Source organism: Varroa destructor, unplaced genomic scaffold (assembly GCF_002443255.2).
Source record: "Varroa destructor unplaced genomic scaffold, Vdes_3.0 BEIS01000003.1, whole genome shotgun sequence".
NCBI classification, from domain to species: domain Eukaryota; kingdom Metazoa; phylum Arthropoda; class Arachnida; order Mesostigmata; family Varroidae; genus Varroa; species Varroa destructor.
Window position 1 is genome coordinate 5,511,343 of NW_019211456.1, and position 25,993 is coordinate 5,537,335.

The window sequence follows — 25,993 nt, forward strand, 5'->3', positions numbered from 1 at the left end:
GGCAAAACCATTATGCGATTGAAAATATTGGCAGTTCAGTTACAAGGAGTTAGAAAAGCTACATAATTAATAACAATAAGAGAGACGTTTTCAGCGATCTTTCCGATATAAATGTATATTTATATATTTTATTCGAACTCCTCTCGGTTTCTTTAGGCCAAAGTATAAGAACAACCATTTATCATAGTTGTCTTAGAGTTAAAGCAATTTGCAATGGACTAATTAATATATGAGTATAGTAGACTTACCTAACTTTTCGAAACTTCTTTTTAGACATAGGCCTTCGATGAGAGCCTTTGCAGTCGTTAGTTCCTGGCCCACAAACTAAAGTGGCTTCAAGACCTTTTGACGATGCACGACATTCGAATTCCACCTCTTCTTCGTCACCCAGACTGCGGAACCCAGACATCTGTATCACCGACTGTAAATCAGAGAGTTAAATATAGCAGTATGGTTAATTTGAAAATTAGCTTTAAACAAATCATTAAATAGAGTTGTTGCGATGCCTAATTAAAGTATACTGAAAAAATAAACTGAAAAAGCGGTTCCAAAGGAAGGGAGAAGCGTGTGTTTATCTTTTGCCTTTACAGGAACCCTATTTTTAACAGCATCAATTCTGTGTAGGTTTTATAGGTAAGTAAATACAAAAGTTAATCAGAATGTAATGGCAACTTTTATGCTTGACGAAAACATCGCACTTCTTGAATGCCAACAACAAAATAATTTATTATTAATCTATTTATTTTGCCTCGTAAAAACTTTTCAGATCTGCTAATAAAAACTCGTCCAACCTGTTTTTGAGACCCTCATTATTAGCAAATGTATTGTTACGAATTTATTTTGCTAATGACCGGTAAAAGTGAAAATATGTCTCTCTCAAGTTTCTGCGCAGTGACCCTTACGGTCTTTGCAACATATGGCCGTTCGGTGTTTTAAAGAAAACAGGCTTTTACCCGTCAATTGGACGTTTTTTCACATCAGATAGCCTTGTTTACCTAATATAACTGGGCCATATTCAGCCCTTTGTCGACCTTTTTTGGGCATTTTTCCAAAGCTTTTCCAACTCCAACGAATGTTAACTGTGGTCCTCTTTCCCTAAAGATCTGACTTAACTGCTAACTTAAGCATACCTTTTCGAGGTACTCATCATTTTTCTGCTTCATGTTAACGCCGGAATACATTTTCTAGTCACTCATAGTAATTTTTTGTAAAAATATATCTTAATAGTTTTTGGTTGCTTTGTGCTGGGCAAGATGTTGAGAGGCAATGGAAAGTCAAGTTTTCCGATACTTTTTATTCAGTTTATAAAGCACTCAGGTTCCTATTTTTTGGTAAGTTTCATGGAGTAAAAATTATAGACAAGAGTTACAAGATCGCAATTAATATTTTCAGCAAATTTATGAGTCGCTTGCCGGTCGTCTTACTTCACGAGCGCCTTCGGGTGGTCCTTTTTCGCTCCAGATATTCGCAGTGAAGTAAATCATTCAAGTCCAAGACGCTATCTATGAACCGAGCACATTATCCTTAAGCAGCCTCTATATGCGTCATGGAATATACACTGCATATATGGCAGAAATATTCTTGTCCTTAACTGCTTTAGTAGCTTTTTGAACTTGGCAAAAATGAAAATAAAGTTGTCGTTAGACCACATTTTTTACATAAAATATCCACCATTAAAACCCAGACAACGCGATACACTTTTGTCCAACACAAAACCATGGTGGAGACAGGGCGTGCTATCTAGATCTACCTAATTGCTGAAAGCCAAAAGGGACGAAAGAACATCCGAATCGTTACTTTTTGACCAAACTAGTATACATGGTAAATTTATAATTCGTTCTTATAATGTAAATTATAAAAGTGGACCCGATTTTATTGGAATCAGTATTTTATGATTACTGTGCTTTGTTTTTTTTATGATTTATTTATTTTATGATTGCTGTGTGTGTGATTAGAGCCTCTTTTTGTTTGTTTATTTATATAATATTTAGCTAACGTTTTCAAGCTACGTTTCTATAAAGATGTCAGAATTTCCTTAAGCATTCCATATTTTCCAAAATGGAAAAACTTCTTTTCGTTCTACCCAGCCGCCTTCCTCGAATCATTACACCCCTTTGATTATATCCGCAGCGCGCAGGTTTGCTATCCTGTTCTACGCTTGCGTAAATGCCCGAACGCGACCGCTCACAGGTCACTGGCCTGGCATTCTCTGGTAGAACCCTCACAGCACCCAACAAAACGGCTTCCCTATGCATATGATTTCTTCTATGTTTAGTAGTTGATTTCATCACCTGCTGCTGTCTCCCTTCGTCTTTTGCTCTTTCGATTCGGTTGTTGCTTCTTCGTTGGGTGCCATCAGCATTTGCGCCAATCTGCTCGAACCCGAGTTCGTGATTGCTCTCAAACTAGCGCGCTCGCTCCCTTACTGTCGCTTAAACTTGTGCACGGCCGGCGCGCTTCAATTCCTCCTTCCGCTTCCATTGCTTTACATTCGAGCTCTGTGCGCGTCTCCTGTTCTCGAGGCCACGTACTGATCATAGACGACAAAACACCAATTTGAAGTAAAATTCATTGGAGTTTCCGCCGCTGCCGCTGCTTGTTTGTCATTGACAGACTCCCAGTTCGTCCTCTACGCATGAAATGCCTCTTCACTATTTTTTCAACTGCGTTGTTGATCCAGTCGAGCTTGGCTTAGCCCTGGCCAAAACTGACCTCTGTCTAAGTAAATCTGAACTGACCTCTGTCTAGCTCGGCTTACAATCTCCGTATATATCCTATACATGCTGGGATTTGTAGTCTGTCTTCTCTAGTGCAGGCCGATTTGATGTCCATCTGGCGACCTTGGGAGCAGGCGCGTGGCATGCGATTGTCTATTTGGCCTGGTCATTCTACTGAACGACTGCAGCAGGAGCGAGAGCAAAGGAACGATCTAGCTAGGACAAAAGCCGAATGAGCGCGCTGTCGAGTTCGGAGTGCGAGATATCCCTAAATAATTAGTGCATGTTAAGATACTGGCGAAATAGATCGATCCATTGATTAAACGGATTGTTTTTACATTATTTCTGATACTAGCAGTGCTATATGTGGCGTTAAAAAGATGTTGATTATGCAAACCTCCGTTCAGTAGTACGCTATGGAAGTAGGGGAATCTGTACATTTTTCAGTAGCGACTTTCAAAGGAAGCACGATATGATTAAAATTACATCACATTTTAATTCGCACTCGATATTACACAAGAACTCTACAAGGACAGACTCATCATTGGCTGGATAGTGTAAACGAGAACTTGATCAATTCTCAGGAAGCTTTAAGAAATTTGAGTAACTACGAAAAACTGAAAAATTATAACTATAAACTTATCAACACAAAGTAAGTCATGTTAAAACTCCGCTTACGAAGAAGACGCAACATAACCTTAGATGAAACCATTTAAAATCGGAGAATCAATACGCTATCGCAACACAGCTTGTCCTGTGCGCTTGTTTCTACTACATGTTGTTGTCTCGCTCGTCTCCGTAATATGGCCTTTCGGGTATACTGTTTTCTATCAGGCGAATGTTGTAATAGAGTTCAGTTAGCAGCTGAAACGACTCTTATCGTCCCAGAGGCCCGATTTGACGGCACTACTTATGTTCTTCTGTCACTCGCTTCTTTCTCCTTTCATTCCGTCGGTCGGTCGTCATTTGCTTTCCTCTTGGCATCTCGGTCGGCGGCAGCAGCAGCAGTGTCTTAAGCGGAACGCCGGCCAATTCAGCGTCGTCATCGTTGGCATTGCGTTCCCTTGTCGAACATAGACGAGATAGACTGATCGTTTCAGGGATGACGCGAGTTCCACTTGAGGGGTATCGGGCAAGAGTATAAAGCGACAGCAACTGCCGAAGGTGTATATAGAGGACTTAACGATGGCACACATATACAAATACCGATAGATACCAGCAGCAGCAGCAGCAGCATATCTCAATACCGCACTCGCTCCCACGAGGACGCAAATGTCGGACGAAACACTGCCGCTACTGCTGGCACGCAAAATCAACCAAAATCAAACCGTTTCTCTCACAATTCTCATTGGGCTCAACGGGGCCATTCATAGTCGAAACCTTAGCGGAAATCTCGTTGCAACAATATAGCAAGAGGTTAATCTGAATCCGAAATCTGAGGCATACACATTGCCCTGATTGACATTACGGATAATAGGGCCAACAGCTAGTAACGCCTATTATATTATGTCCGTGGAAATAGCGTTGTGAAGACAGGAAAATTTACATAGAAATTAGCTGGCTGCCTATCTAGCATTGCGACATTTTTCGCGTATTATTTGGATTAAAATTTTTCTCGAAGCTGGCTTGAAGGCCATTAGCATGATAGCAGACGTATTTAACAAAATTATCATCTACTGGCTGGCCACGTGAGCGAAAGTCTTTCATACAAAGCAAAACGAGTACATAAACGACTATTCGGTTCCTTAATAATCCTAAGCGGGAGGGTTAGGTTATGTGAGTTAGCCGTTCAGATGTCTGTCTGGCTGGCCTTATGACTCCTGGGAGACCTAGACCAGCTAAATCGAAGGATTCTGCAGCAGAGTCCCCGAAGGCCAGCTGCAAACGCTCGTATTGCTACCGTCGTCATCTACGCGATTACACTTCGTAACACATTCCGAGTCACATTAAGTATTCCGATTTGTAGCTCTAACCAACTTTCGCTTTAGCGCTGCCTCAACAACGTAAAGGAAAACCTAACGGCAATACTCCTGCTATAACGATAAAAGACTATAATGGCGTGACTTGCGATCTAGGCCGACAGGCCCATTCTTTGTAACGTTGTAGCGACCGAAGTAAGGTCAGTACTGTGAATGAAAGAGACTCTAAATGTAAACAAAAAAATTGATATCGGCTAGGCCCAATATGAATCCGAACTCTTTCTCAGGAGCTGCTCTTAAAGGTGTATCCAAACAAAAAAAAAATTCGATTTTTACGTACGCCTAACTTGTATCATTCCTGACGGTGATGTTTATTCGAAGCAATCTTTGTTCGCCTTCATCATGGCGTCAACTCGGGGTTTAAATTCTTACGGGCTTATTTTGCATATTCCCTTTGCAGTTGTGCGAACACCTTTATAATACGACAGCAACATGGTAGCCATACTCACGTAAAATTCCCATCACTTACGATCTGATCAATGCAAAAACATTATCAAAAATACACAAATGGCTTTAGACGGCAAGTATGCATTATTGGTCCGATGTGTGCTCTTTTCGTTCAGCTCTATTGAAGCTTATGCCCCCCTGGAATATTATTTGCGATGCGGGACCCTGTCGACGTGGGGTTACCGAGGAAGCTTATATCTCGGTAGGGGTTTTCTGCGCGTGCAGAAATAGGGTAAGAGCTGCGTTTCCTGAAATTCCGATGATGAAGCACTGCCGTAGCTGTAGGTTTGTTTACATCTTTTTTGGTGCGAACTTCCATCTAGTAGTACCGCACGAACAAACGCAAGGAGCTGCGTGCGGCGAGGCGAAAAAAGTTCAACTTCAGGCTGGATATCATACAAACGTATATACATGTGATGCGCCACAGTCACAGCCAATATAGAGGAGATAGAAAAAGTAGGTTACGTTTATACCACTACGTTTTGTACAAAGTAATGAAAGTCGTAACTTCTAAATGCTAAATCGGATCCCCAGGGTTAGATTATGAAAGTAGTATTCAATATGTGTGTGCGTGCGTAACAATTGTAAGTTTTGCAAGTAAACCCAAACGTTTACTACTGCGATGGAAGCAATTACTTCAGGCTCAAAATGTACGTAGCTAACGTTCCGTCATGGCAAGAATACACTACTCACGATGTGATTTGGTTTTCTCGTTCCAAATAAAGCAAGGTCAGCTTGCCAATCTTTGGTGCTATCATCAGGTAAACACCACACGATGGTGGTATGTGCAGTGCGTGTTGAGCATAAGCTAACCTAGCATACGATGCTTGTTCGCGCATCATTAGGCAGACGTGTCACCCGAGGCAGTCGAGACAACAGCCAAACATAGGTTGAACCATGTCGACAGGCCAACAGAGGTTTTCGCCGTCAAAAGGTATCAGCATAGCCTCTATGGCCTGTTGTACGCATACTCAGCATCTAAGGATTTTTCGGTTCACTACAACTATTACGGGTATCCGTGAGAAGGGACAGCGCCGTGATGCTACTGCTATTACTGCTGCACGTGCGGTCGACGTTATCCTAGACCAGAGCGAGCACTTAGCTATTCGCTACGCTCGGATACTTTGATCGAAAACACAGAGGCTAGGGTGAAGCCATCAAATAAAATGGCATACCAGCTTGAACTCTAATGTTACAGCGAAGCATCGCCACGGTATCATCTCGATGTGTTTGCTGATACAAGCGTAAGAACGTACCGGAGGTAGAATAGAATAAAGTAACTTAAATTATGGTTAGAGGAGTACAAAATGTGTGCTTTACACATACTATAATGGACGCCTTTATACGACACTAAGAATATTTTCGTAGGCATTTTCTAGCCTTTTCCACCTATCTTTTTGCCTGCCTTGGGAACTGCCCATCGTGTAGAACAGTTCAGATACTAAATTCTGCTAAGGCATTATCAGAAATCCCAAGTAAGAACGACCAACTACTCCTTAATAACGGTGTCATGATTACCACATAGGTCAGCATATTATTGGTGGAGTGACAGAGTCGGCTCAAGTTGGCCCTGATCCGCCCGAGATATCAGTATCTTTGCCTCTCGAAACAAGAAAATGCCCAAACTCATGGAACTTGGCTGCAGTCTATAGCCACTGTACTAGGAACAGCCATACGGTGGAGTAAAGTAAGTGGCGGGAAATCGCAGAAGCACTGCGACTCACTCCTTACAAGTCGCCAGCAGAAGCAACGAAATTGGACGCCCCGCCGATGACTCCGATGATGTCGACAACTCTGCTGCGATTATCGGGGTGCCGTGATCGCCGTAGAAATCATTGAATCAAGTGTGTTGTACTGGTCGCTCCTCGATCGCCGCTTTTTGCTACCAATCGCACACTCAACGATCTAACTGACCGTCAGTGACCTACAGATTGAGCAGCAGCAGTCGAACGGCGTTGCCCGGAGAGGTGCAGGGGTTCGGGGGAGGAGCAATGCAGCCAAGTGGAAACATCGCCACGTCAGCGTCGAGTCGTCCACACGATTAAACAAACCTCGCGCCACCGCTGCTGCTGCTGTTGCTTCCGTTCGGAAAATAGCCAAGGGAGAAAAACCGGCGCAGCTTCGACAACCAACGAAGGAGGGGCAGTCACAACAGATTGATAGTAAGCAAGTATACGGTAATTATAGGAAAGAAGCTTAGACACCTAAAAGTTTCAATAAGGGACCATCAAGCCAGTAAAGCTAAACGAACTGCTATAAAAATTGCGATATGGTTTCTACCAGAAACTATAGAAAAATTAGAGTTAAGTAAGTTTTTGGATTTCGTTAAATTCAAGCTAACACGGATAGTATGAACCCATGATCACACGATTTCTCATAATCTCTAAATACGTAAAATGGTGTCTTTTTGCTGAGAACGTTTGCGTCCTTTCTAATAGTGAATAAGCTACTAACTTTCGAAATGTTTCCGTATACAATATATATCAGCATTGGCTAGGTTATTAGACTATAATATTAAATATAACTATATTACATATTTAACATTGGACGTAGTACGTATCAATTCAGATCATCATCTCTTAATAGTGAGTCATTTATAATTACACAACTAATTATATAATCTATGTTAGAGTAGTTTTGTGTTCCGACCGATAACTGGGAGCCGATAATGTGTTCACTTGCAGTTAATAGTACACTTTGTACCTCGTCAACTATGGCGCTTTTGAAATAGGATTCTATATATAATGTAAAGCAAGCCATAGGTCACTGGTTAACTATAGGCACTTTTGTTGTTATAACAATATTGCCAACTAATCATTAGAAGAGAATGCAGAGTATCAGCTCAGTTTTGCTCATTACTTTTCTGTGTTTGATTACTCTGCGCCCTGATTTCTCTTAGATGATTCTTCTAGAAGAATCAACTTGTCGAACCGTAATTCTCCCGTTAATTTGGAGCTTATTTTGTTTTTGCCCTTGGTCTTCATGATGTTAGGCAAAGCTGTGAGAAGATCGATAGAACTGACAAAGCGTCGGAATCTCAAAAGGGACATTGCCGCCTGAAGCTAGTGACGAAAATAGGGATAAAGTCAACTCGAACAGGAACGACGAATGGGAGACGGCGGAGGCCAAGAGAGTTGTCAATAACAGTCGCTGTTGCTGCTGCTGCCGCCGCCGCCGCTATCGTTGATGCTACTGCTAAGTTCCGATTTGGTTGCTTGAAACTTGAGATTGTAATCCGTCATCAAAAAAGTAGAGAGAAAACGCAACGCCGCGTCTATTCGTTCGTCCGTCCGTCACCGAAACGAGTCGAGACCGTGGGGTAGGAAGGCCGGCCAAATGCCGACACGTTGGGAGCTAGAGCCCTCTGTTGGGACTGCGCCGTTGCCGCCGTCGTTGTGGACCTTGACCGATCCGACGCAGTGGCTATGGCCGTGCTCAGAAGTAGCCGACTGGATGAAATGTTGGTTCATCTGTAAACGAGAGGCAGCAGGGGAAATAGACGAACTAACGGACGGTCGGACGGGTGATCGAAATACGATTGAACGAACCAACTTCGAAACGAGAGACGAAGTAGTCATAGTAATAGCAGTAGTAAGGGAGTTCGAAAAGCGAAGTATCTGGTTTCTGGAGCGTCGAATACGCTGCTTGCTAACCATCTCCACGATTTGCCCGATGTGATACTGTGCTGTAGCATACTAAAGCGTAAAGGAGCAGGATTTCTTCTTTAGCTCAGTGCCGCCGCTCAGTTGCTTCCGGCCGATAAACTAGTTGCTAACCAATAATTTGTAGTTTTATTTTTTTTAGCAAAAAACGCAATGTCCGATTATCATTACGCAATAATCTCATCTCGTTTGCAGCATGTCAATGTACGTACCTAAACATGTCTTTCAGGTCATGGTAACCTACCCTATAATTGCACTTTTATAACCCTAATTTTAATTCTACCTCCGTAATGCGGTTAACCGATATTTTTTGCAAGCTACGAGCGGAGTGAAGAGTGAATCATTTGGAATGTACTTTCCATGTTGATTTCTGAGGAAGCAGAATAAATAATAAGGAAAAAAAAGGCCTTTATCGCGTCGTTCCTGGTACAGCCGATGCTGTTTAGTCTACTTCTGCAGGATTTCTACAAAGCTTTTTATGTCCGATTTTTGAAGGTATATAGGACTGGTCCTTCGTTCTAGTTGAGCTGAACAGAATGCCGTCCTGGATTATTATTCACTTGATGTACATAGTCCCGAGCGCGAAACAGACGTTCTATGTCCCATTTGGCATCATTAGGTTCATTCGTTGACTTTTGTTTCTGTCACTCTCGTTTGATTTTTCGCGCTACACTCATCGTTTTATTTTGCTTCTGATTTTCGGCGCGTCATGTACTTTACGACGATGTTACCAGGGCCTTCCACTTTCTGTCCACGAATCCTTTCATACGGAAAGTAACAGCAGTTGCTGTGACAGCAGCGGCAGCATCAACACATGTGTTGTTGAGACGTGTTCTGAGCACCGATTTCACTGCTTTCTTTCCAGTCTTCGTTCCTTGCAGTCATTCTCGGCCCTACTTCGTTCATTTTTGTTTCGTATATTTATGCCTGCTTTCCCCCCCTTTTCCACTTGCCCAACCCCATAATTTCAAATCAGAGCGCGAAACGAGCCAAAAGAGGAAAAGGTGGAACAGCTGGGCAGCCCCTGTGAACAACCGCAAAGGTAAAAGGAACATAATAGAGACGCAATAAACTGAACCCTGAGCAGATTTGGGGCTCTGCCGGCGATGATATACACAGCAACCATCATTAGCTCCTCGATAATTTAGCAGACCCCGGAATAGCTAATCTTCCAACTACCTTTCTGCTACTCTACTTCCAGAAATTCTGTATATTCTTTTTATATGTGCGCATGTGTGCTCCCTTGCATGGCCGAAGTTAACCACTGTTTTCTCTTTTTTACGCCTTCAACCGTTTTCCATGGGGTGGTTCTTCGTGGTTTCCGGTTAGTTCAACGGTGGTATTGTAGTAAATCGCCGAAATCGAATCCTTCTCTGCCGGACCGTCTCTCTTGTGGCAGCGTAGGAAATAGCAATCGCAGACGTAGTAACTCCAAGAAGTCAGAGGGGAAAAAGAAAGTTTGGGGGATGAGGCTGATCAAGGAAGTAAGGTGGATAAAGGTCCGGGTGGGACGGAGGCGGCCTAACTGGTCTAAAAAAAGAGCGGGAGTTACCAAAAAAGGACTGGACTCTTGCATCAGAAGATGGAAGGCGCAGCGAGAAACGAAACTAAACGAAAAAAATATCCGAGGGAAAAACTGATGCCCGATGCAGAATGGCAGCGCGAGCGAGGAGTGGGGCAAGCACATTGGGCTACTGTACGCAGCTTCTACAGTAACTTAAGCCACAGTGGGAGAAAAAGCGTCCATGGAAAACGAAACGGGTATTTCTCTTCAAGGGTAAAGTATAAAAAGGAAAGGATGGTATCTGGATACGGATGTGTGCGCGTATCTGCGTGACGGTGCTGGTTGCTATAAAGAACGGAACTCGAAAGTTCTGATAGCAGCGGCTGGTCGGCGCGCTGGTGAAAGTCTGCCCAAAGGAACGCACGGTTGGTAGGTATAGGATGGCGAAACGAGGCGACGGAGGTTTCGTCGTGGGACTGGAAGCTGGTCATGTAGCAACAACGGCGGTGAGCGTTTGGAGTATTTAGAGAAGAGCTGGGAAAAAGATGGCAATCCTTAGTGGCGGCAGATAAGGCTGCTGTCGAGGCCTGTAGGACCAAGGGGCCAAAGCCATTTCGACGTAAAAACGTTTTTCCGCCGGAAAGGGTGAAACGACTGGCAGCAACTGCCCTGCTGTTATAATTGTTTTATCATTCATTTGATATTCGACAATCAATTCCTTTCTTTCATTTCATCGACGCTATGTAGTTTAACTAATATTGAGAATTTTATTCATTATTGAATGTACTACTTTTACAAGGTGCAATAAAGCATTGGGATTTGAGCCGGCCATATCATTGCAAATGCTGAGCATTTCTGATAATGATGTAACCAGTAATGATAGGATCTGATTTCAAAAAATTTCTGATACTATTTATGCCTAACGAATTGCAGACGAGTTCTACCTATTCAGGGTGATAACTGTGGCGCTTTAATTATTCTGCACCCATTTCTAAATGTCGCCGTTGCTTTCCGCTGTTTTACCCAGCTCACAGAAGCCGCCCCACTGCACACCCTTTCTTGCGGATGGGGGTCGACTTTCCTTTTCCCTCCACTCTACTGTCGTTGCTGACCGCTCGTCGTCCTCCTTCTTTTGCGGAAAAAGAAAAAAAAACCCAAATCTAGAGGTTCTTTCGAGCGGAGAAGGGACAAGAGGCACTTTTTCTAATAAAGCAAAAAGCTTTCCTTTTTGGGCCAAACGTCGCAACGGGACGGCGGATGTGCCGTTACGAAGAAGGGAACGCAGCAGCAAAGGCGGCTGCGGGCTTCTTTCGGTCGAGCAGCCGGCAGTGGGATATGAGCGAAGAGCAGCCCCCCTGTGGCGGTCCACCAGTGACAGGAGCCACCAAGATGTTCGCGATGGCCGCGAAGCTGTCTCGACCTCCGTCTTCAGTCTGCTGTAAGAACAACGCGGCGGCCGCGACAGGAAATAAAAAGTAAGCAAAGAGAAACGAGAGCAAGTGGGAGAACGCTTAGACAGAAGAAGAAGCATTTGCCAATTTTTCTACAAACTCCACGACTTGGCATCAGCACGGATCGGCTGCCGACCCCATACTGCCCACCTCCGTTTACCCCCTTTCTGTCCCCTCTGCAGAAAACTAACCCCCGTACCCGATCGTCCGCCTAAGGCAGGGGTTGCTATAGAAACTATCGATTGCGAACGGACTGGTGGTCATCGCTGTCCGAATTGTTGTTGAACTCGTTCGCTTCGTCTTATCCCTCTTGACGGTTTCTTTTCGTCTCAGCTTTACTGTCATCCACCGATCCCTTCCTATGGCGGCAGCGGTGGCGGGGAGTATAGATACGGCCTCTGTGAGGGCTGCCTAGTAAGCCACTGAGCAAGGCTACAGCAACGACATAGCTAGGTGACTATAATTGAGAACAGCGTCAGATAGATCGGAGAGACGGTTGGGAAAGTAAGTCCGGAATCTAAATGAATTCCACCAAGTGCAATTTTATGGATAGTGAGTACTGAAATCAAAGCGACAAAAAGTGAAAATGAAGAAACTCATAAGGAAACGTACTGGCCAAATGCAAACAACAGCTCAGCAATGAAAGCAATAAGCGAAGGAAAAAGGTTGTTAACTAGAAGGAAAAAGGCGCCAAATAGAAACGGCAGCGTCGGTGCTTTACAGTAGCTCACCCGTGGTCTTCCCGTGAAGGTCGTAGTTAGTCGCTGACGGCCAAGCTCTGAGGGGGGGGGGGGGTCAATGGAAGCTGCGGGATGAAAAACGAAAAGACCAAGGGAACGAAGAAGAGAGAGAAAGGCAGCTAGAACAAATTCGATCTGCACTCTTGAAAAGACACGTCGAGGACTGTTCGAATTCTTAGGGCGGAAACGTCTTCGGATGTTCATGTGGGCAATGTGCGAAGCGTTATATCTGCATTGGAAAAACCTATTTTCTCAGATTTGCAATTTTAATAAGTAATATATTTTTCAGTGACTATTGCAAACAACTGTGAGAAATTCTATAATGGAGTTTCCAAGCAACATGTATAAACTCTTTCAGTATATTGAAGCGATGCACAATAGCCGCATACTATAGCAATGCTTTTGGGCCGCAGAAAATTGTTTAGAGAATAATAACAAGCATAGAAAACAACATGCAATAATCAATTAATACAGAACGCAAAAAACGACTTTGATATTCAACACGGTACGGTCATGCAACATGCAACAGCCTTTAGTGAATATCGTCAAAGTTTCTATTTAGTTGAAAACTTTCCAGGATATATAATGCACCAATTAAATTCATTTGCTATATGCGCTTTTAGCATACGACATCAATTATTCTTTGAAAACCTAAGGCTCTCATCAATCATGTAGCAACTCACCGAGGTTTGATCAGTTTTTCTACCCATATGAGGTTTCTTTCTTTCGTCATCGTCGGCCATCGAAGTCGCTTGATGTTAGCAGTTTGCTCATATTCGTCGAAGATGAAAAATGACCACAACTCGATTTGGCCGAACTGTTTTGATCCAGTGACCCGTTGAGGTGACCCACTGATGTCCCTGAGCTTGGTTAAGCCTTAAGGAGTGCTTTGTGTGCATGTATGCATGCATGCATGCGTGCGCGCATGCGTGTGTGTATGTGAGCGTTTGGCTGAGCTCCCTGTTTTTAGCCCACATCTTTCTCTAGGTAGTGAAACTTGATTGTCACGATTGCAGGGGAGACACAACTTCTTTTTCTTCTTGTTAGGTCTCACTCCCTTAGTCCGAGGGGTCTTTCAGAGAAGCAGTTTCTGATTGTTGTCTCGCGTCCAAGCTGCGCCAAAGCAGTGGCGTGTCGAAATGAATCGAATTTCATCGCCTTCGATCCGCGCTTAAGTAGAAATAAAAAGGAAAGGCGCAAGTCCCAAAAAAAAGGTCATGACAAGCCAGAGAAGGGACAGCGCAAATATTGCCATAGCTGCGTTCATGAATACGGATTCGGAGGTGTCTTCATCGGGCTTTCTGAGCGTTTCGGATATTTGGCCTGATTGCTCAAGGTGTGTAAGTGCGTCTATATCTCGTTGAACTTCTTTCCTATATTTAAGCCGTATGCATGTCCGTTGCTCTATGAGCTTCTTAGAGTCCAGCCAGATAGGACAAAGAGTAAGGCGTAAAACGAAAGGCCAAGTGGGTTGGCGCCGTACGGGTCTACAGAATGGAACCAGTTGGCGTTGATAGTCGCTGCTGTTTCGTTATAAAAATATGAAGAATTGCAGCACCAGTACCACTGTAGGTTATGACAGTGCCATCGTAATGGGAAATTGCGATCTGAGATCGGGCTGCTCAGAATGACGCCAAGATTCTCGACGAGGTCGGTGAGTGGCATCGCTCGCGCTGTCCCGCGCCCTCCCTGCGGGAGACGCGCCATCGTCCGCAGGGAAAACGGTGGATAGGCGTGATGATGTTGGTGATAATGATTGTTACAACAGTGATGATAATGATGTTGAGACAGAATGAGCAGACTCTTGTTCTCTTACTCTGGCACACGCGCATAGATGCTTCCCGCCTGCCAGTTGGCAGAGTCTGATTCTCAGAGTTGAGAGGTTTGAGCTCTACTGCAGATAGGGAGTGAGGATCCGCTAAGCTGGACACCGGTCAGCGACCGGTAGGCCCATCAATCGAGCTAGTGCCTATCCGACGATTCTGCTACCCAGCACCCTCAAAAAAGTGGTTAGTAGCTAGAGACTCAACGAAGAGTAGCCGCGCAGTAGTCAAAGTATAGGCAGTCAATTACATCGATTGATAGTTCGATGGAAAATACGTCTAAAATAGCTGATTGTTAAGAATGACTTCAGGCTATTCTCAGGAGTGCAATTGCTTACCATGCCGACGGACCGAGTTTAAAATACTGCAGTCTCAAAAATAAACAATTATTTAGGATGATTTGCTAACACAGGATTAATTCAGTTATTTGAAATTAGCTTAGCAAGTGTCAACTTATGCAGCTTGATATAAATCAGTTAAAAAAAACCATGTTGGCAAGCAGAGATTTTTAGACTTTCGAATCAGCAGAAACTAGGATCTAGACAAACGTTTACTAACAGAGCTAGATACTTATGCCCACATACAGGATAGAAACAGTAACCTTTTCGTTATAAAAAATTCAGCAAATATTACCATACTTGACTTTTGTGCTGAGAAAGTGGTTAATGCAATCAATTTGAGTTAAAATTAGAGACTAAAAACTAGAGGAAATCCAACAGGGACGTATACGTATCACAACCTTTATAGTATGGAACTTCCGCCAAGAAGGTCCCGTGAAATGACGGCAATCAAATGCCACAAAGCGGGTCTGCATATTTTCTGCGTCAAGCTTAAATTCTAACCCATCGCCGGCTCACAGAAGCCTCACAGCTCGAAACAGCTACAGGGCTTCGCTTTTCAACAACAAAGGTCTAAGGCTTTCCGGATAACGAGATAAACATAATCTTATGTTAAGATTTGACAAATTGATTGAAAAGTATTAAGAATGTAGTAAGTAAATGAATTGAATTAAAACACCTCTTCTTACATAGAGGGCGTATTATACTTTACACTTTTAAGAGCTAATAATACCCATGTAAAAACATAATTATGTATACCTGGGTATGTCACATAAGAATGGTATGCCTTCATTGCGTCTTGTTGACAGAGTCACCGTCATCGGGCGAACACAGAGCATAATGAGTTGCCCTAAACCATATAACAAGTTATCGGTACATCGTAGTAACTTCTAACGCTAATGGCGCCGTAAGGAGCACTGGAGTTGGGTTCTACTTGCCACGATCAATGATCTGTATTATGGGTCGCAAGGTCTCATCAAGTGACTTTCATTATTGGCCCGATCTTATCGTAACAGGCACCTTATTCGTAAAAACAAAGTACCGCAAGCGCCTTCCAGACAATTAAACAAGGCATAGAGGACGTTGCTTGGAGATACTCCAATACAGACACAGCACATAGATTGCTACTGAAACATTCGAACGAAATATCATAGCATCGTTACGGTTGTTACTGGAGAGGTGCATTGTACCTAGAATAGATAGTGGCCCAGTGACGCTTTTGTCGTTCAGGCGCTGGTCTGCTGACGTAACAGCAAGCAACACAAGTCGAGCCAAACGTATACACTGCCCGTCGGTTTGTCTCTCTCTGTGTGTCAGCCTTAGCCCATAGAGATATGCTACATAGGCTAGTAGCAAATACACGAGCATCGAGAGAAGAACTATCTCAAGTTTGCACAACTGTCCCCCTGTCGACTATAAGCCCACATTTTGCACTTGCTTCCTTTTCCTGCTCCCATCCTCCATTTTCCATATAAGCAGTCCGCCAGGCACGTGGCCGAGGTAGAGTGCCAGCTCTGCCGTCGCCGTTGTCATTGCCGGCAAGCCAAGCACAGCATTTGAGAAATGTTCGCCATAAATAGTCCTCTAAGGCTTCTTGTCGCACTAGAGTACCCCAGCAGCTCGCCCAGTTAGCTGCTTCTTTGTCTCTCCCGAATGCGGGCGGTGTATACTGCTATTTGTATGGCAAATATCAATGGTGCAGTGATAGCGCAGTACTTAGGCCACACGCGGCGACTTACCCTTGCAGACGAATATAGAGCGTCGTTCGCAGCGACCTCGCTTACTTGCCTGATGTTTGTTGTTGTGTTCTGTCGTCGTTGTTATTGTTGTTCTTATTCTGGCAGCAGTAAATAGATGTGCCCATTGCGTACATTTGCTTGCCACCGGGCGAACAACTGGGTAACCGTGCGAAGCTTGCTACAGTATGCCTGAAGAGATTGCGGCAGACCCTGATATAAATCAAACGACGAATCCCTTGCTTAATATTGCTTCGGCCGACAGTCGCTCATTTCGTTTTGTTAGCTTAGCAGACTATTGTAATTGTTTGAATTAAATTGTTCGATACACATACGTAGATAGATAATATCTGCATGTATACATGTACTTTTGTTAGTCGAAGCATTTAGACGAGTTAGATGCGTCGGTTGTCATGGACGATGGGCTGGCCGATATCCTGACTAATTAAAGCATCTGGTTCGTCTGATGGGTCTACTGCCCCCCGCCCCCGTCCCCGTCCAGATAGCACAATCTCTCCGAAGCCTTCAACGCCCACTGAGTTCGGCGTGGACCCTTGAAAGCGATAAGAGGTCGGATATCCATTCCGTAAGCTGGGTTTCGTTCCAAAAAACACAGACAACTAATGCCTATGTGAATAGCAAGCGAATTCGAAATCAGCAATAAAGGTTGTCGTCCAAAGGCGGGAGAACTTTTAAATAAATTTGAAGGTTCGGAATTCAAAAGAGTTTCTCCATTTTCCTTATTTGTAGGCCTCTTGTCTGATAAGCAGCTCCTAATTGAAACACAGAACAGGCTTGAATCGTGATTGTGTCATAGGGCCGGCAATAGGAGTACCCGAAGTGAGTCACTTTTCAAGTTGGCAAACGGTGAAGCCGGACAGTCGCCAAGCTTGAACAGATCAGAATGCTGGAGCAGACGGCTATACATAGGCATGGCGAAGGCGTAGTTTCCTAAGTGTTGGCATAGGCTAGCACACCTTCTTGGGAGTGGGAGCTCCTTAGATAATTGTGGGGTTGGATTATTATTTTCATGTATCATAATGCAGCTATGCATGTATTGCATTGCATCGACGGCACCACCTTTGTTAATGTTCACCTTTGTACTTTGCTGAATGTCTGGTAGCGAAGGCCACTAGAGGATCTCTGATAGTGGCGAAACGAGCGGACATAGCTTAGCAACAGCCTCAGGCGTCGAAGCTTTCCAGGAACGCGTCGCTGGTATGATTGAAGTCCGGCTTAACGCACTCATCCTGAACGACGGTCTGGCACGGAGGGACGAAAGACTCGTCAGGTCGCCTGTCTGGACAACGAATTGTGTTGCGGCGTTCGGTTCGCTCCTTATTGTCATTCTAGATCGCGTTCTTCTTACGTATCTTATGTACGAGCTGTTCCCAATATCTATGCGCTTATATTGGCACTTATCGCGTCGATTTGGTCATCGGATTGCATTGAATCGGATAAGATCGAGGCAAGGCACATTGCACGATAGAACACAGCCAAAGCGTCGTTATGGTGGCAATGTTGGTGATCATCATCATCATTCTAAGCAGCAGCACCACCACCACCACCAACAACAACAACAACAATAGGCAATGGTTGCTGTTGTTATTGGTGATGACGATGAGCTCAATCACAGCTAGGTAGACAGCAGTGACAACAATGGCTACGACGACGACGGCGCTGCAGCCGCGGCCATCATTTCCTCCCCGAGGCGATATTGTCCATCAAAAAAAAAAGACTTTCTCCAACACGCAGAGCTAATCCTGGAGGCGAGAGTCTATGAGACCTTACTCAGCAAATATTGCTTAGACCCAGTCAACAAGTGGGGCTAGGAGCAAACTCCTAGTGAATATATACAGCGTATAGATACTGGAAATGTGATAACTCTACGAACTGGAAGATTTTTATCTTTTTATCGGAAGATACCACCACGACTTTCCTCGACTCAGCTGCAGATGACCGAAGGTATGAAGCTTTCAACGAAAGCACAATGAAAATATTACATACACAGATCATCTCGTTTTTTTTTTTACTTCTGATTTAAGTTGAAAATTATTGTAAAAAAGAGAAAAATCCAACACGGTGGATATTGTACGCAAGTAGTACAGATAGTTTGTATTCATCTAGTTATGGCTCTAGGACGCATAGCAATTCCCTTACGATTCGAATGCTCACTCGATCACGTAAAGGGAAGTTGGCCAGCAAAGCGTACGACCCACGGAGGACTGTCACTGATGGGCGGATTTCTAGACTGTCATGATGGCTTTCCAGACGTTTGCGTGCCGAAGAAACAATTCAGAGAGTCAATTTAAGCCTGACAAAGCTACAAACAAAATTTCCCGATTAATGCAGGTGCGTATGATTGCCTTTTCAACTGTGTTATTCCGAAGTTGTTGTCGATAACGAGCACCGTTTTGGTCAGCTTTTTCAAAAGCATATTTGCTTTTCTCTCTGTATAAGAACGATGATGAAACAATAAAGAAGAAAGAACTTAGGGTCTCTATTGTCCTGGCCTCTACTATCGAAATCATATAGTTCATTTTCTAAGGCTTTATAGGTATTGTCATTATGGGCGTTCACGGTTTTGTTAGCCGAGCCTTTCGTGGCTCTGAAATTGGGCGGCATTCAACCATTTTTCATTGGAAAAGCTGAACCTTGAACGCCAGCACGATTGTTACTACTATGATTAAGGGGGTTAGCCATATTCGTAAGCGCGTTAGCGACAGAAATGCTCAAGATTATTGCAGTGTCAAGCACCTATTGGGGACGTAATCGTTGTTCGTAGTAAGCACTGTGGACATGGGTGTTTGAGGACCACATTTGTGATTTTGCCAACGTCTAAGTGTTTTTTTCTTGTCATTGTAGATCAGAATTGCATAGGTCCTAGTGCTGAGATAGAGTGGACCTCTAAAGCTTGCGAATTGGCCATATCCGAGTCCCCACTGGCACCCCGCTGCAGTCGACACTGGGCCAAACGAGTCGCTAACAATAGCTACAGCAGCGGGAGGGAAGAAGGACAAGGAAATTGCATCGGAATCTAGCATACGGCTGGCAGTTTCAGGAGAATATGATTTTCGTAGATACCTTTCAGCGACTAACGTCTAAGCGAAAACAGCAATTCGTTTGCATGTATGAACTCCATAATGCCGACATGCAAGCCACATCTCAAGAAGTCGACTAAGCGGAAAGCGGGTTCTCGTCTCGTTGGCAGAACGACAGCGGCCCAACAATGTCAAAGTCATCATGACCTCTTGCCGTTTCCAGGCTGCAAGTATCGAAAGGAGAAGAGGTGAGCATGCAAGTATATCGACAGTTGAATAATGGCGTTTTATGAAACCTAGTGGAGGCCAAAAATACTAATATTAAAAAACAATCGAGAAATCTGAAGAGGTTTGTAGTAAATATAAAACTGACGAACAAAAAAGTGCAAGAATTCTTAAACGAAGTTAGGCAGTAATTGCTCTGAAAGTTGACAAAGTGGAAGGAGGATTTTCGCTTAACTGAAGAGAAATACGAGAGCAAGGTCACTGAAGCGTTGGGTCGAAAAGAAGGGTTTCGTTGGAGCCAACAGATGACACTTGCGTCATATATCCATTGATAAGATCAAACTGAGCTTCCTTAGGATGATTGCGTGACCTGTTAGTTTCACTGGGTTGTTATCGTCGGAGTGGTGATTCGGTGCGTTCAGTCAGGAAGCTCGAAAAACATGCCTATCAAACGTTGCTGTTTTCTCTGGTTTCATGATAGAGAAAGTGCTACTACAAGAAGAAACAAAGTTATCCTTATACAAAATGATTACCGACAATAAAGGATTGGTTGTTTCGATACGTTTAAACGTGAATCACGATGGTCAGACTCACGACAGTTCGACCCCACCAGGGCACAATTATGATCAAAAGCTGAATATGGTGCGATAAAAAGAAAATGCTGTACGATGAGCTATTTAAACTGGAGAAAAAGAGTTAGCTACTAAATTCAATGACGGATATCACCTGGTCCGTTTAAATCATGAAATTTACACGAAGGACTTTGGACTGATAAGAGGCGACGCAAAGTGATACTGCTACATGACAACGCTACAATGTATACTGCTTTGATGACCCAATTAGTGCTCACGAACCCCAACAGGAAACGTTGCCCCACTCGACGTATAGCCCAGACATCACCCCGTCTGGTTATCGCTTGATTTGATCAATGCAACTTAGTATGGAAAGCGAACACTTCAAAATAGAGGCTGAAATTTGCGAGTGAGCCGACAAATCAATCGCTTTCATGAACAAAACCTTCGTCCTTTGAGGAATACGTCAGCTGTCGGAACGACGGTGAAAGTCATAGGAAGGCAGAAACACTACCTCGATTGGGATGTGCTCATTTGTTATAAAATTGCAAAAAATAAAAAAACAAGAGAAACTTTGAATTGGTGAATCATACTGTAAAAGAGCACTGCAAGAACACTCTCTGACAATCTATCTACTTCACGTAATTATAGCTGCTATTTTTTCCTTTAGTCTTTTCAATTATTTTGTCTATCTGGCGTTTGCTTTATAAACTGGATTCCTCATACATTATCGTATATTATGAGAGTATAGGGTATGTGAATAAAGTTCAGTATCAGTCAGCATTTCGTAATCCTCTTTAGCTGGTCGTTTTTTTCGCTGGGGGTTGTTAGGGAGGAGCGCCAGGGGTCGTCATTCCCATCTGAAGCGCAATGGATGTCTGTGTTGCATTAACAACCATCTGCCGATTCGAAGGAGATAATTAAAATCAGAACCTAAACCGAATTAACATGGCCAATTAGCAATAAATCCAAAAGAGATTTTACTTTAAGATCTAGTAACCATGTGGATTTCTAGTTTTGCCAAGTGTCTGAGTTGAGCCTTTTAGGACTGTTCGAAAAACCTTACGAGCTGCAGATCCTCAAGTAATATTCCTAAGCTTTGAGGCAACGAGCTGATTCCGACTGCCACTGATTTGGCCAGCAATTAGTACGAGTTCGCTTAAAACAGGTCATCTGCGTACGCAGCTCGTTAGTTATTTATTGCAAAGCTACATGCTTAAAACATCGCGTCTGGTTGACGCTCAGCAATTCATATCATCATATGCAAGTAGTTTAAGCTCTACTTTCATATATATACTTTTTAATAGACGGTCACGCGTCATGATTACAAAAATATTTAATAAGCACTATTATCTGATTGCAGATATAATATTATCAATTACAGTATGATGCCGTTCCCCTTACTCCTCGGTGCGCAACCCTCCGTTTTTAATTCTTGGTACCCCCTTTCTTTTACTCTGTATTCTGGATTATTTGTGTTATGTTCAGCTTGATCGGGGTGCACCCGCATCAATGTATGGTAACACGTCTAAACTCTTATTTCACAGATGATTGACCCTTCATTGGAACTTGGCTTGGGGCACATTGGTTCAGCGTCATACCACAAACGCCTGATTCAACTGATTGAAGAAGACAACATCTAGCGCCTATCTCATGAGAGTACAGTGCAATTGTCCGGTTCGGCTCTGGATACTGCCCGAAACATAGGTCTATATGTGTGTAGATTTAGAACCATGCGGTCCTGAACATCCTGCCAGTGGTACCCACATATTTCGTCTACTGAAGTAATAACTCACAATTAGCGCAATAGAGGCGGTTACTCGTCGTCGCGAGTAATTGCGTTCGCTTGTGCGACTACAGCTACGGTACCCGCCTGTCAGCTCTCCCCTTCACGAACACGTTCCAATGCTTTTTGATCCTTGCTTCTCTGTCCTATCTTCTCTGGCTGGGTGAGCTCAAGCGAACTCATGATGTATACCCGCGCAAGTTCAGCTTGTTTAGCAACCTTTAACTACAGAGCTTGTCCTACATATGATCTAATAAACTGTACATGAACATAGCAACGCGAGAAATACAAGATCAACTGGTAGCGAAGGACGCTGCATAGCGAACAGCCAAGCTACAAGTCACTAGTGGATGATTCTACTTAGAGTAAATGTCGTCAGTCCAGTGAGCATCAAACATTAGCTATAATACGGTGAAGTGTTTATCACTCGAGAAATAAAAAAAAAAGCGCAAGACTCTACGTTGCTTTCATTCGCTTCAAGCTTTCGATGGAAAAGCACAAAAGCCGCTTTATTTGTCCTGATTCCGTTTATGTTGTAAGTTTCTCGTATCGCTCTTCTGGACCTCTGTAGGATGTTAGGTCAGTGAAATGCAGACATGAGCCTGGACACCTAAATCGAAGTATTTACTAAGTAACTTAGGCCAATTCGGAGACGAATACGATTAAACAGAAGCTTTTTACAGTGCATCTGATCGGTGCAAATTTGTCAATCTGTCGGCCATAGGATAATTTGCTTCCGGCATAGAAGTCCTCTTCGGTTACAAACTCTATCAAAGAAAAATTGAAATACAATCTTGCTACAGTTGTAGTAGTATGTTTATCAACTGCTAGCCGCGCAACATCTGGTAGATGGCTAGCAGTGACCAAAACGACCTCAGAGGTTCATAATGTACGAATCCTAGCGCCTTCAGTCATAGTTTAAAATTTCAAAGGGAATTCAGGAACTCTCTATAGGTGAACCTTAAACGTCGAAGCGTTACAATGAGAGAAACGGATTTTCTACGAAATTTGAACAGTCTAGGCGCTAGGGTGGTCAGCACACTTGTCTGCACGAGATCTGAAATATCCGGGAAGGATTAGAAGTTACTGACTGAGAAATGCGCAGCCTGCCGGCTTGGATTTCGATATGACGATATGAGTGTTGATATACGAAATCCCTCGCTACCTATACGAAAAATAATCTTAATTTCAACTCGATATCCGATTGTAACTATGTCAACCGCAGATCGTTTACCATAGCTACCGCCTTCCCCTAAAAGAAATCGGTCTTCGAAGCAACACGCTGAGACATAAATAGCTGTAACTCACTTCTTCACAGATGTTTGCCAAATACCATTATCGCAATGGCGATTGCAATAACGACGCTCGCAGCGACATCAACGGTAGGAGGAACACTGCTCTTAGTACACTACCACAAATGCTGATTATCAACAAAAACGACGACGAAGACTATAATGCGTCGCGCTGTTGCGGCAGCTCCACGCTAATCATGGTAGAAGTTCTACAGTATTCCCCTTAGACGCCCTTTTGCCCCAAAAAAAGGCTCCGACTCTTAAAAAGCACTCGACTCATTCCCCCTACTCGGTCTGCCTAGTCCGACGTTACCGCCCCCGCACATAGCCTGCGAGCCTGTCTAAGTTCGAACTGATTCATGTCTCTTGCCCGAAAAACCACCACGATCAACGGCCACTCGTCTTCGCTGGCGCTCTTGGAGCAGAAGAATACTCTCCTCACTCTTGGTTTTTCGTCCCGTTTCTCTCCACGCGCCGTTCCTGTAGCTGATATTTCCTCTCCTCGCCGACGACATCGACATCAACTATACTCAACACACAGCTTCTTGTCGGACGAAACTATGGCGAAGGGGGCGGGGCTGGCAGTAAAGGAGAAAACAGGGATTTGGGGGTAAGAGTGGGGGGTGAAGGCGATCAAGAATCAGACGGTCAAGATTTTGCTCTTGTACTCTTCTGTGTTCTCGTCGCATTGCCGCTCATTCGTTCGTTCGTTCGTTCGTTCATTCAGTGGTAAAGGAGTCCTAATATCTAAGTCCGGTACCAGCTGCTTTCTTGGAAAAGGACGGCGATCAAGGGAGAAAGCAGCGTCTCCTCTACTGCTAATCAATTCAATGATTATTATTTAGGGGTTAGACACGTCACCCGGAGACTGTATTCAGTTTGTGTGTCATTCGAAGGTAGACGTACTGGCGAAAGCACTTCCCTCGTCCCTCGGTTCCTCCATAACCTGGTCGAAGAGTTTACACTGCGAGTAATTTGTATGTACATCATATGTATATCTGAACATTTGAAAACTGCTCGAAACTAGATAACAATGGCATATATCATAAGCAATATTGCACCAGGGCGTTGCATATATGTGTGCATCAGTGAACGTTACACACTCACTTTAGCACTACGGAGATTCATGTTTTTTTCCTAGCTTGAAAAGAGCATTTAGCAGAGTTCTAGGTATATTTGAAGGAAGCAAGCGTTGCCTGCGGGCATGCATATATTTACGCAGAGAGATATGTCGATCTACTCCCTGGACGCTTCGGGCAGACAGGGACCATTCGTTCGATGGCCGGCACATTTTACGACGGCTGCTTCAGCGCGTTATGAACCCGGTGATAAACGTCTGTACAATACTTATGGGAACTTGTACAATGTGTCACAGCTGATCAGGTCGACCAGAACGTAGCGAACAGACAATAGAGGGCGGGACAATCGCGTTTTATAAATGACGCTAGCTTTATTGTTATAACAGTAAGTAAAACGATCATTGTACGTTTTTACCAATGCTCTGACTCAAAGCAATGAACTATTGTAGAGAGGCAGTTATAACCTCTCTGTTTTGTCTACTTGTCTTGCACCGTATAGAGATTTAGGAAGATAGCAACTATTACTTATAAGATGAATTGTGTTTGCTTCAAGCGAAGCCCCAGAGCAGCCTGTGTGCTCCCCAAGAATTGTAGATAACTGAAGCTGTCTATGCAAACAATGGGAGCGTAATTTGCTTGCCATCCGTAATTTGAATGTGGTCACTCTGAACGTCTTTGAAAAATCGTATCCATAAAGAGAAATATAATAAACGTATGTATTGTATACCGTTTATTAGCGAAAGGTACAATTTGCCCTTGTAAAGTTTCTACGAAAAGATTGCTTCCATTTCTATTCAAAGTTGTTTTCAGTATCGGAGCTATGCCATTCCGTCTGATTCAATAAATAACTGTAACTTACTCGTAATACTTACGAGATGCTTCGTGCTGCTCGTTGGCAATGTTTTCTTTGATCCGACTACGAGATAGTCGATGTGCATTATGTATACCGTTACTACAAAGATGCTATGTGATACAATCACAGTCATCTGTTGCATTTGAAAGACATAGCATCTTTTGCGTTGTTTACATTCAGTCGAGACACCGTGTCATGTACCGATGTATCGAGGATTTGAGTCATTCCCGCTTTCAGCCATTGGCACAGCCAAACGGTGATACGAGCCATTGGTTCCTGCCTTTCGTAAAGCATTCAAAAAGGAAAACCCTGGTAATAATAGTAATGAATTTCTTTCGTTCGCTCTGAGACCATAAATAACAATCCGACTGTCACCGCAACATAACAAACAATGTGAATCAATGCTAGCAGACGCCATTGACGCTTGGTCCGTAGGTAAGTGAAGAACATTTGTACATGACTCTCCATCCTCATTGATGCAGTCGTATCGATAAATGCTCCAATAATATCGATAATGCAAGCGAAAAGTCGTGTGAACGTCTCGGAGAATCGGCTGTTTGATTGGGCACAGTCATGATGCGAAAGTAAACCAAGTGGATTATGTAAGTAATGATAATAGTTGCGGTAACAGTAGTAATTCAAGGTAGTCATGTGTCATATATATATATATATATATGGCGTAGTCGTTTTTGCTTATTTACAATTGGCAGAGCGTACGTATTGGCAGACCTAGAGCAGTCCTTATGAA

The 25,993-nt window shown here is 43.6% G+C and overlaps 1 protein-coding gene across 4 annotated transcripts in view; it reads right to left on the reverse strand.

The window, feature by feature from the left end:
• LOC111247881 (protein lin-28 homolog) overlaps positions 1-25,993 on the reverse strand; it is a 58,792-nt gene that overhangs the window by 1,628 nt on the left and 31,171 nt on the right. For all 4 annotated transcript variants that reach the window (XM_022799396.2, XM_022799395.2, XM_086982402.1 and 1 more), the window contains one exon: positions 249-421. In XM_022799396.2, coding sequence (XP_022655131.1) covers positions 249-421 — 173 coding nt within the window. The remainder of the gene's footprint in view (positions 1-248; positions 422-25,993) is intronic.